We start from the raw sequence: 13,319 nt of genomic DNA on the forward strand, positions 1-13,319 counted from the left end.
AATAACTTCATTAGGTATGAAAAAACATGGTCGCTGTTTAACGAGTGAAAGCCGAGAATTTCACTCGTGAAATACCTTTTGTTTTTAGATTTATATGAATAGTTTTAGAGGAAATAGGGCAAAATGGTCATGAATGCATCAAATTTACGTAAATTGCAACTATCAGCCAACGAAATCGACTGTTATATCGCTCTGTATTAAACACGGCAACAGACCGCACTGGTAATTTTCTTTAGGCGGTAATGGTAAATATTGATAAACGAGACTAAATACGAGGTAAATTATTTCTAAAATAATTGTTAAAAATGACGGAAACATTCAAATAAAACTTCAAAACCTTTTGTGTTGAAAAGCAATGCGGCCGAAAATAGACCCCCTGATCCTAAGCGGGCGGGCGACAAGAAACATAGTTCCAATTCAACACCGCCTAACTGACTTGGCTATTAATCGTGAGGATGATGTTAAAGAAATAACATAGTTGTCCATTTTAATTACTGAAGCTAGCAAAAATTATTAAAGGGACACACACATACAGATAAAAAAAGACATATATGTACATACTAAAAAGGGGTAGTATACAAACTTATATTCTTATGAATGCATTTATGTTTGTTTAATTTACTTTTGTGGAAATATTCTGCAGTTATTATGTTTGCATAACCTGAACAAGTATTAATGTGAAATTTATGGCCTATTGGTGCCTGAAAGATCTATGTGTCAGGAATAATAGCAATGCCTATTGCATTCAGAGCAACATCACTGTCTTTGTCTAGGAATGCGACTCAAAGATTCTTTCATGTAGGACAGATTTTAATTTATATTGATGCAGTTAAATGATTTAAAGTATTAATATTTATTTATTTACTCCAATTTTTAAAAATAATTTTAGGAGCCACATGAAGAGACAGCAGAAGAAATATCACGTTTTAAGATAGCAGAGGCGGAGTTAGAACAGGTCCGCTCTGCCTTGCGTCGAGCTGAGAAAGAACTTGAACACGAGAGTAAATGGTCTGCACCATCACAGTTACAGTGCTGGCTACAATATACTTTTGAAGTGGAACAGATTCATTTTAACGCTAAACGTCATGCAGCCGAACTTCAACTACAGTCAACCAAAGAAAATGTGAGTTATTTTCAGTTTTTTAATCCTACAGCATAACATTAAGAATCTGTTCAGTAGATAGAAATTTGTGTGCTCATGTATACATACTCTATTGATTAACTTATTACTCCATCACATGCTGACTTTTAGTTTTCTCCATTTTCATGTGACCAATTTTGATCTGAAGGAGTGATTTTGTAGAATACCTGATACATTGTCTCATTTGCTGAGAAGGGTTTGAGGGGTGCAATCTTATTACCTCACACATTAAGCTTTTGATCAGTTATATTAACAATTTTTATCAGAATGTGCCATTTTATATGGATAAATTCAGGATTATATTTTAAACAGTACTCCAAATCATCCATATTACTGTATGTGATTAGTTCCCATTGTGAACATATTTTTATTGTGCTTTTGTAATAAAATCAAACCATGTGATTTGATAACAGTTTTTGGCTTGTGTAGGAGTGACATGATTTTATTTTAAGCCTATTTGTCATTTTTTGGCTCGTGAGAAATATCGCATTATCAGTAAAAAAAAAAAGTAAAACCTATTAAAATGGATCTATTGTTGACATTTATGCTTTTGTCAGCAGAAATGAAATACATAAAGTTTGTGATAATGATGAATTAATGTGGTTCAAACAGATAGATTTATTTTTATACGCCCACATTTTCATGTGGACGTATTATGCCATCGCCTCTGTCCGTCCGTCCACAATTGTTTGTGGACTCTCTACAGGTCACAATTCTTATTTGATTTTAACGAAACTTGAAATATTGGTTTATCCCCAAAAGATCTCGGCTGCTTTCGATATTGGCATGTATCGGATCGAAACTTCATGGATTATGGCCCCTGATTGTACGAAAAATCATGTTTTTAGCTTGTGGAACCTATAGAGGTCACAATTTTTATCCGATTTTTTTGAAACTTGAAATGTAAGTTTATAACCCAAAGATCTTGGTTCCTTTCGATATTCGCGCGTGGACCCTATAGAGGTCACAATTTTTATCCAATTTTTTTGAAACTTGAAATGTAAGTTTATAACCCAAAGATCTTGGTTCCTTTCGATATTCGCGCATATCGGACCGTAACTTCCTGAATTATGGACCCTGATTGTACGAAAAATCGCGTTTTTAGCTTGTTGACCCTATAGAGGTCATAATTTTTATCCGATTTAAAAAACCGTATTATTATATCACCGTTACACCCTAAGGAAGGTTGAGTTTGAATTTCGTGAAAATCGGCCCAAAATTGACAGACAAAATGGCCGCCATTCGTTCTCAAATAGCATAAAAATATGGTATATCAAGGTTGTGGACCCTATAGAGGTCACAATTTTTATCCGATTTTGTTGAAAATTGAAATGTAAGTTTATAACCCAAAGATCTCGGTTCCTTTTTATATTCGCGCATATCGGGCCGTAACTTCCTGAATTATGGCCCCTGATTGTACGAAAAAATCGCGTTTTTTACCTTGTGGACCCTATAGAGGTCATAATTTTTATCCGATTTAAAAAAACGTATTATTATATCACCGTTACACCCTAAGGAAGGTTGACTTCGAATTTCGTGAAAATCGGCCCAAAATTGACAGACAAAATGGCCGCCGTTCGTTCTCAAATAGCGTAAAAATATGGTATATCAAGGTTGTGGACCCTATAGAGGTCACAATTTTTATCCGATTTTGTTGAAACTTGAAATGTAAGTTTATAACACAAAGATCTCAGTTCCTTTTTATATTCGCGCATATTGAATTGTAATTTCCTGAATTATTGCCCTTGATAGTAGGAAAAATCACTTTCTTGTTAGCTTGTTCTCTATCCATCTCTCGAAAATGTGGGCGTATCCTGCCTGGCAGCCGCTGGTTTCCATTTCAAACAGTATAACTAGCTATACAATGTAACTAAAGTGATTGATCGGAATAATTTTGGTCCAAAACTGTATGTATGATTGTGTGAACGGTCTTTTAAAAACTGTATATATAGACTTTATTCTGCCATGTGGGGCCATAACTCTGAGCTATTGAAATATTCATTTGGCAAATTCCAAACATACAATGTATATTTAGGTACAACAGTTCTTAATCTCTATGATTTTTATTTATATAAAAGAAAATTACTAGGCATGAAACGCATAGATATTTTGGATTGTATTCAAAACATCTGCTACATTCATTAAATTTGAGATGAAAAAAAAAAATGTATTTTTGCACTTATCAGACATATATATAATTTATTAAAGAACTGTTTGTATTGAATTTAAATGGCCGCCCTACATTGACTGAAACATTGGTAGGGTATTTCTTCCCAATTCATGAGGCTGTTCTGCTAAAATAAGATTGAACTAAAACTGTGATGCAGTTATGGACCAAGTACATTGAAAAGTGACTTGTAGAAAATCGTCTATTTTCTCGCAACTGAACAAGTTAGAAACCATTTTGTGATGCCTATATAACCGCATGGGATCATTCTATTTGTTGATTGGAGGAATGTAATATCTTAATTATAAATAAAAAACAAATACGGCTCAGTTGAATAAAATATATAATTTTAAGGCTAAAAATACAGTTTTTGTCCAAATGTCCCGATTTCCGGTGACAGTGAAAATGTTAAATTGCTTTGACCTAGTCAAAAGTGACATTATGCATCAAATGGTGTCACTTTTATGAAAATTCAATAATCATTGACTCTTTTTACAGGCAAAATAACATGAAAAGTGAATCATGCAAAATTGCATATGAGCTTTTCTTTTATACAAATCAGGCAATAAATAATTAACCTAGAACCGATAAACTGAAATTAAAATGTGAAAAATCTTAAAAAGTGAACCTGACAAAATTAGTTATTTCTTGGCAAGAGAAGATGTTAGAAAATATGGAAATGTGGTTGTATATTGTTGTATAATGTCGTCTGTCCATCGTCTTCAGACTACATTTATTATCCAATCTGTATTAAAATGCATTATGTTAAGAGCTAAATCTGCCTAATTTATTCGCATGCCAAGCTGATAATCAACACTCTGGACTATCAGACGGTTTTGATTTTCAACGGATTTAAACATGAGTGTCAGTTAATACTTTTATGAAAAAAAGTGGATAATAGAGACTTTGTTTATTATTGTAGCAACAGTAACAATGATAATCGAGACTACACTGTTCTTTAAAAGACCATAACTCATCTCAGAATGAAGTAATTTGACTAGAATTTTGAAAATATTCCCTTTTCATTATCTGTTTTTAACTATATAGCAAGAACTGTCAGCTGTTTATTGCAATCTTACATAATGCATCATTGAATTGATAGTTGTTGTTGACATTAGTGGGACAGAGAAGGTTATAGGTTATTTAATTAAAAAAATTTCCATTAATTACTTCCAGAGTAATAACCCTTGTTTTAATGTGTGAAACCTTGTGAACACTGTAACAACAAAAGTTATCATCCGATATATATTAAATTTATGCGCATTATTTGAATTAGGAAAATGAAGAAGCTTATAGAATTTTAGCAATTTTTGTTAATTATTTCTAGAGTTATGGCCCTTGTTTCACTTTTGTTAGACCATGTGAACACTCCAACGACAAAAGTTGTCATCCGATCTGTATGAAATTGATATCAGTGTCTTGTAAATGCTCATATCTCCTACAAAAAGAATGATATGTAACCACTCTTGTTGACTGCTCGGAAGATTTAGCTGCTGTAGGCACATGTTTTGTTGCATGCCAACCTATATTTTAGCCTGTGTTTATTGACAGTTATTACGTATGTCTATTAATTTATTACAGTGTGAAAGAATTAAGAAAAGAAACAAAGCTTTCTTTGGATCATTACGAATGGCTCATAGTACTTCATTAGATGATATCGATCAACAAATTTTAAATGCTAGGTAAGTATTTTCAACACTTATTTAAATAGGCTCCTTATATCTCTCAATCAATAAATTTGCCATCAAAATTAGCTGCAACTAACCAGATATAAGACGCGGGAGTTCAATATAGAATGGCCATTATGGTATTATCTGTAATACACAAGACAAATTATATATAGTAGGCCCAACATGTGGTGTTATGACTGTTTATATAATATATAGTAGGCCCACCATGTTGTGTTGTGACTGTTTATACCAGAGTTCTCATTTCAATCATATTTTCCAGTCATGACTGACAGGGAGTGAAATTGATGAGCTGTAAAACTTACCTGTAAGTCAATACATATGCCAAAAATCGATCGACATGAAATTTGACATGCATATTCCTTGGACAATTGCACACTGATTGACGTCATGCTTGGTTGCAAGTCTATAGCATAGTGAGCTGGTAACTGTTCAATAAAAACTATGTTTTCAGGGCCTCACTAGCTGAAGTAAAGAATGATTTACAAGAAAGATTACAGAGATGGTCAGCTATAGAACAGATGTGTGGTTTTCCTATCATGACAAACCCAGGTATGCCAACTTTAAAACAACTATTAGAAAGAGAAGTTAGTCAAGGTAAGTACTTTATTTACATTTTACAATGCTCTAGAATAGTGGGTTTGGGTGGTCAAGCATTGCTATGTCTGTTATATGCCACTTGCGAGCTTGATCCCTGCCTATTGTCATCATTTTTCTCTGATGTCCTCCTCTTACACAAAAACCAGCTTTCACAAAGCACACTTGGCTTAAATATACACAGTGATAGACCTACATTTTTGGAGCCCTGAAGCTTTTATTGTTATGGGGGCCCTTAGCAAATACAACAATGGTCTGTGTAACCACTGTGTTAATCATCATGCCTGCCCTTTATGGGGCGCCACAGTGTCTAAGTGAGTAAGACGCTGGCTTGCTAACTAGTTACTTGGGAGGTTTGATCCAGGTGTTGGCAGAGAAAGTTCATCAAGATTTTCTGGCATGGTTTCCCCTTGTCAGTGGTACAGAACGGGGACAGCAGTCTACTCATTCAGATGGGACAAAAAAACGAGGTCCCATTTACACATTGGCGTGCACATAAAAGATCCCCAGGCAGTTGGAATTCGATAAGAGTTGGCCGTAGCACCGCTATCTGGGAAAAATTTCCCGTATAGCATATGCCCGTCCTCATTGCCCAGTCGGAGCAGAACAGTAGGATGTTTAACCCCATTTCAATTCTACCCTTTATGTAGGTTTTTTAAGACCTAAACTTGGTTGGTGTTTTAATGTGTATTGTTACATATAAAGGTGAGGAAGCAGTACTTTTACAGATTCAACACTCAAATTATACATTTAATTTTTGTGTCTTTCTGGTGTAACTGTTGTGTTGTTTGGTTTTGTTCCAAGTTGGAACTTGTTGAAAGATTTCAAGAGATGAGTGGTAAAAAGGGGGTAATAATACTACAAACCTGTATTGTACAGACAAAGAGTGATAATAATCTTGTTGCATTCAAAAATTGGTTGTCAGCTTATTATTATGTCATCATTGTACCATTTATTATTTACAGGACAATATGGAGCATTACGGGCAGCTAATCTAGGCCCGGTTGGTGTTGATGATGCTGATGAAGATTTGCCGCCATCATACCCAGCAGGTTGGTTTATTATCAAAATTAAATTCTTGGGTTTCGAAATATTTATAAAAGTATGGCTGTTCTACTAAAACAAATATAACACTAATTTTTTATGGGTGATGTTTCAATATTATTTTCTGTACTAACTATGTGTGTCTAGTTTTCATCTATCAACTTAAAGCAGCTGGTCGTCATTTGAGACATTTTGAATCCCTATTGTGATATCAATACTGTGAAAGTTAAAAGGGATATCAGACCAAAAATTTAGACTTGTTTATAATCTGAGTGAATCCAACCCGGGGGATTATCTATCATTGATATTTTGGTTTTGTTAGATAATCAACTTTGTACATTTTAGCTTGGATTAAGCTGTGAACATTTAGATGTTGTCTGAAAATTTCAAATGACAATCAGTGGCTTTAAAGCTAGCCTATTTTCTGGCTATTCAAATCATACTTTCAGTTCTTGAAAATCATGACAAATATGACATTACTAAATTGTAGATGAGGTACTTGTAGGGTTACTTGTGGGTTGTTTGGAAAATGAGTATCTTGAGTAGGCTTTATTAAACTCTATGGGGGTACTCGACTAACAATCCAACTGATCGATGGAGATATTTTCTAATTCAGGTACTGAATTCTTTGTCACCAATCATGAGTGCTGAAATCATAAAATCTGTTCTATATAAGCCATTAGTTCTCACAGGCATGTACCTGACAATAACCATGCTTAATCTAATTGGATTCCTTCCAATTCTAAAAATACCTACGTGTTATGGTATATTTGAATTAAAATCAAATATATACAATATGTTTGCCCTGAAATGACATAGATAGTGTTAAGTGGAAGTTAAAACCCATTTCTCTCTCCCCAAACTTCCCATGATTACTTGATTCTTACAGTTTTGGGGAGGGGGATAGAATGAGAATTAAATTCCAGAACATTCATGGCAGCAGTATCCCCATAGAGTTATTGGTCTTGATGAAGATGAGATTAACCAGTATTTTTATTATTTCCCTCACAGCATTATTAAGCAGCAGTAAGTCATGTAACGGCTTTATTATACGACCAAAAACATTTTCAGGTAGTGTTATATCTTTAAGTTATCAAAACCTCTTCTGACAGCCTGGATTCTACAACTATCTCTTTTTTGTTTTGAAGATTGTCTCCCTTAAAACATTGTTGAATGCTTCATAAAAGAAAAAAAATTAACTGCTAGAAACAATACATCTAGATACCGATTGTTAACTTACTAAAAGGTTAAAACTTTTAACCCATAATTAGTTTTAATGATGTAGGTAAATTAAAATTAATATTCTAAACCTTCTTAATTCATTAGTATTATTCAAGTAGTTACTCATCACCGTGTATTAGTTAAATGCTTCTTTAATGTTAGCCTTAGGCAGTCCAGACCAAAGTATCTCCACTTTTGCTGCATCAAATATTGGTCTGGACAACAAAGCATCAATTGTGTACATGGTAACTCCAATGTAGTGGAGAATGTTTGGTTTGGAAGGATTGAGACTGCTTATTCAATATTGTACTAACTTTAGATAATTCAAGAGAACTGCACAACAGGACAATGGATAGAAAAAGCCAATTGATGTAAGAACATAGCAAGGAAAGAATTACTATTTAAACAGAAAACATCTTTATGTTTCATATTGCGTTATGAATGTGTTATCTCATCCGATAGCATGTATTATTTGTGCATCTTGGTGTAATTGAACAATGAGAATTTATTTCATATATGGATGAATAAAGAGTCTGAACCATAAGATTTAATTACAGTGAAAGTTGATAAAGTGTTCTTTAAAGACACTAAAGATACCTGTAAAAGTATTGAAACGTTGCATGTATTAAACTAAGTAGTAGTAAATCTATAAAGTTGTGTTATTATGAACTTTTATCTTTTTTTTTTTTTTAGATATAATAGGTTTTCATTTCGTATTTCAATTTACTATAAGTTAAAGGGATTCTAACAGAATAAACAGTGAGGAAACTATTGAATGTCTGCTATGAAAGATAAAAATGAAATCTGCAGTGGCCTTTGCATCATTGATCTAAAAATACCATCTTTTATTTTTTTCTTACACAGAATACTGTAGGCTTTATACACCTTTTATTAGTTTTCTGTTAATGAAGCTTTTATTCAATAGTAAAATCTTCATGCGCTTTCTTTCATAATAAAGTATCAACATCTATATTTTAGATTTGTTTTATTTGATACATGTAGTTAGTATTAGTTATTAATTATTCTGATATACTGGAAATTAAAATTTAAAATTAAAAAATGGTTTTGAAAATATTTTAGTTTTAAACAATGATCATAAAAATGCTGTAGTATTATACAGGCATTATGAAAATATTTTAGTATTGAACGATCACCATACAAATATTTTAGTATTGAACAATGACTATACAAATATTTTAGAACTGATAATGACCATAAAAAATATTTTAAAATTCAACAGTAACTAGAACAAATATTTTAAAAATAACAATGACCATAAAAATATTTTAGAACTAACAATGACAATAAAAATAACAATTAACCATAAAAATATTTTAAAACTCAACAGTAACCAGAACAAATATTTAAAAAAAAAAACAATGACCATAAAAATATTTTATAACTATCAATCACCATAAAACTAATCAATAACCCAAAAAATAATTTAAAACTAACAAATATTTTAAAACCAAACAATAACCATGAAAACTATTTTAAATCTAACAATGGTCATAAACAAAAGTGAAAGTCATCTGATTTACAACATAGCCATCTGTATCCAAAAGATTAAAGTTAGAAATATCTTCTACAAAATTGACCATCAAAAAGTAATTTCAGCAATGTTTTAGGATATAGATATAATTGGGATTTGATGTTTTTTGTGTTTGAACTGGGAAATCAGCTAAATGTTTGCGCTATATTGGTTGTGGAAGCACATGTGTATTTATTTTGATTGTTACTGAACAGTTTGATATTTAGATTCTACTCTTGGTTTAAAGATGCATTATGTAAGAGTTCAATCTACTTATTGCAGATCTTTTATTTTGGCATCAAATATTATATAAATTATTTGTTAAACATTTATTAACATGACAAGCCCATAATCAACTCTCTGGGCAATCTGATGGCAACGATTTTAAGTAGATTAGAACATCGTGTCCATTGCTACGATAATGAACAATCTATGCTACATTTGGTCAAATCTTCGAACATTCGTTACTTCACATACTGAAATTTTCAATATATCCATTTTTCATTATCTATTTTTTAACTATTATGGCAAGAACAGCCAGCTTTTTAGCAAATTCTTACATAATGCATCTTTAATGGAATTAGAAAAAAACATAAAAAAATTTTTTAATGGAAAAACTTATTTCATCGAGATAATTTAAGATTTTCGATAAATTCATTACACATTTTGGATTTAAAATGCTAACATCAGTTGCAAATTGAAGCAAAATTGTACGGTAAGATGTTATTTTTTGAAACAAACTATTTCAGTTACATTCAAAATATGTCCAATTTCAGCTTTTCAAGAGTTGTCGATGTCAGCAGCAAGAATCATTACATGTATTTTTGTCTTTTGTTTTTATTTTGCACAGGCACAGGAAGGAATAAGTTTTAAAATTCTTTTGTTTATTTTTCTTTTCTTGTTTGATTACGAAAAATATATCACTGTCCTATTCTTTTTCTGTATCTACAAAGTGGAATTAATAAAAAGCCAGAATGGTAACTACTGTATGTTTTCCCTATTAAAACTGAACTGTCATATCTACTGATTTCCTTGATAATTATAACTGAATTGTCCTATCTATGCATATTTAATTATTACAGAATTGTCCTATCTATGCATATTTGTTTGAAATTGTATTAAATGAATTAATCATAACTTGAATGGATGAGAATGTTAGAAAATAATGAACATTCATATTTGTTCAAATGAATTTGCTTCGACCCATTGGGGTGGTGCATGGGCAGAGAACATATTATCTTGATATTTTTCAATTTATTTTTTCAAAATATATATTAACAAAATATTGTTGAGATGATAATATACTTTAATTTACTTTTATTTATGAGGTGTTTTTCAAAATGTTTGATTTAATCAAGAAAATACATGTAACAATCAATGATAAAATGGTCTTAAGCCTTCACTTAGCTCAATCTTAAATGCACAAATCCTTTTAATTGATGCCATGGAACCTCTTGTTTTTATACGCCCACATTTTCATGTGGACGTATATTGTCGTCGCCCCCGTCCGTCCACAATTGTTTGTGAACAGTCTACAGGTGACAATTTTTATCCGATTTCAATGAAACTTAAAATATAGGTTTATCACCCTAAGATCTCGGTTCCTTTCGATATTGGCATGTATCGGACTGTAACTTCATGGATTATGGCCCCTGATTGTACGAAAAATCATGTTTTTAGCTTGTGAACACTGTAGAGGTCACAATTTTTATCCGATTTATTTTAAACTTGAAATGTATGATTATAACCCAAAGATCTCGGTTCCTTTAGATATACGCGCATATCTGAACATAACTATCTGAATTATGGCCCCTGATTGTACGAAAAATCGCGTTTTTAGCTTGTGGACCCTATAGAGGTCATAATTTTTATCCGATTTAAAAAAACGTATTATTATATCACCGTTAAACCCTAAGGACGGTTGAGTTCGAATTTCGTGAAAATCGGCCCAAAACTGACAGACAAAATGGCCGCCGTTCGTTCTCAAATAGCGTAAAAATATGGTATATCAAGGTTGTGGGCCCTATAGAGGTCACAATTTTTATACGCCCACATTGAAATACAGTGTTTAAGGCCATGAGACGAAAAAGCCTATTGATTTTCAGCGATTTCCGATAATTACTGCCAGAGTTAAGGCCCTTGATCACTTCAAAAAATCTTGTGGACGCTCTAGAGGCGAAAGTTAATATCAGATTGACTTTAAATTTATACACAGTGTTTTAGGTCATGAGACGAATAAGCCTATTGATTTTTAGCTATTTCCGATAATTACTGCCAGAGTTATGGCCCTTGATCACTTCAAAGAATCTTGTGGACGCTCTAGAGGCCAAAGTTAATATCAGATTGATTTTAAATTTATACACAGTGTTTGAGGTCACGAGGCGAAGAAGTCTATTCATTTTCAGTGATTTTCGATAATTACTGCCAGAGTTATGGCCCTTGATCACTTCAAAAAACCTTGTGGATGCTCTAAAGGCTAAAGTTAATATCTGATTGACTTTAAATTTATACACAGTGTTTGAGGTCACCAGGCGAAGAATCCTATTGATTTTCAAAGATTTCTGATAATTACTGCCAAAGTTATGGCCCTTGATCCCTTTGAAAAATCTTGTGGACGCTCTAGAGGCCAAAGTTAATATCCGATTGACTGCAGATTGATACACAGAGTTTAAGATCTTGAGACGAACAAGTATATTGATTTTAAATGAATTTTTATGACTTGGAACAGCTAAATTCATGATACAGTATTAAAAGTTTTGTATACAAAACGTTAGCATGGGGCAGAACTTTATAAAAACCAAACAAATTCTAATGGTTTTCTGAGTTGTTGCTCTTAATCAGATTTTAGTGTATTATAAATGTTTCATTACCGAAAAAAGTAAAAATATGCGACAACTCTTGTTGACTGCCCAGACGATTTAGCTGCTGTGGGCGTATGTTTCGTTGCCTGGCAACCTATCTTTATCTGATTTTGTTGAAACTTGAAATGTATGTTTATATCCCAAAGATCTCGGGTCCTTTCGATATTCACGCATATCTGACCGTAACTTCCTGAATTATGGCCCCTGATTGTATGAAAAATTGCGTTTTTAGCTTGTGGACCAGTGATGGGATTTTACCCATATATTCCGGACTTGTCCGAATCTTTTTTCAAAACGCCCAAAATTGTCCGACCGGGAATATGCCCAATCAGACATCAAGACATGGTGAATAATATTCAAATTCCAAAATTAATATAGTGTACTGAGTGTATAACTACCGTGCAACCCGATTATCGTTGATAATTAGGCTGGATTGATTAGGTAATTAAGTGATCGACTATTTATCGTGTTATATCGTCTTACACACCTACCTTGATTAACTACTATTCTGCCTTGATTGGCTGAACTAATTCTTTATCGGACAATTCATCAAATCAATCCTGAACAGAAGTCATTGCTTCTCCTTTGTCGGACGATATATCAATCCAATAAGAGTGATTAGAAACTTAATCTGATTAAACCGTGATTTCTCCATTGACCATTGTCTCACGTTTTAATCTCCTTTGTGTCGGACAATAACACGTAGAAATTAGTCATATATGTCACATATCCTGATAGTATATAACACCTCAAATCAACATACATTGTATCCGATAACTTGTCTGTGATATATTTTCGGTGGAAGCCGAAGGTAATTAAAGATATTTCACACACATGGCGCTTATAGAGTTCAATAATTAAAATGAAAGTACAAATCTCGCGAGACACGTGAAATTAAGAGATGTATACATGCTGAATCCAATACGCCTGATGTTCGAGAAAAGATTCTATTTTGATAACATATTGTCGGATTTATGATCATATTTTGAAGGGGGTTTATGTCTTTAAATAAATAAATAAACACGCTAAGAAATGTTGATGAATATTTCGAGTGGAATGACGTAAGTAG

At 32.6% G+C, this 13,319-nt stretch overlaps 1 protein-coding gene across 5 annotated transcripts in view; it reads left to right on the forward strand.

Moving 5' to 3' along the window:
• Window positions 1-13,319, forward strand: part of LOC126830353 (stromal interaction molecule 1) — a 68,859-nt gene that overhangs the window by 42,183 nt on the left and 13,357 nt on the right. For 2 of the 5 annotated variants that reach the window (XM_050560732.2, XM_050560731.2), the window contains 5 exons: window positions 890-1,123; window positions 4,890-4,990; window positions 5,451-5,593; window positions 6,559-6,645; window positions 7,649-7,708. In XM_050560732.2, coding sequence (XP_050416689.1) covers window positions 890-1,123; window positions 4,890-4,990; window positions 5,451-5,593; window positions 6,559-6,645; window positions 7,649-7,708 — 625 coding nt within the window. Of the gene's footprint in view, window positions 1-889; window positions 1,124-4,889; window positions 4,991-5,450; window positions 5,594-6,558; window positions 6,646-7,648; window positions 7,709-10,239; window positions 10,803-13,319 lie in introns of those variants that run through there. The other 3 variants (XM_056103081.1, XM_050560734.2, XM_050560733.2) reach the window with 3 other exon arrangements.

The sequence above is a fragment of the Patella vulgata genome, chromosome 8 (genome assembly GCF_932274485.2).
Source record: "Patella vulgata chromosome 8, xgPatVulg1.2, whole genome shotgun sequence".
Classification (NCBI taxonomy): Eukaryota; Metazoa; Mollusca; class Gastropoda; family Patellidae; genus Patella; species Patella vulgata.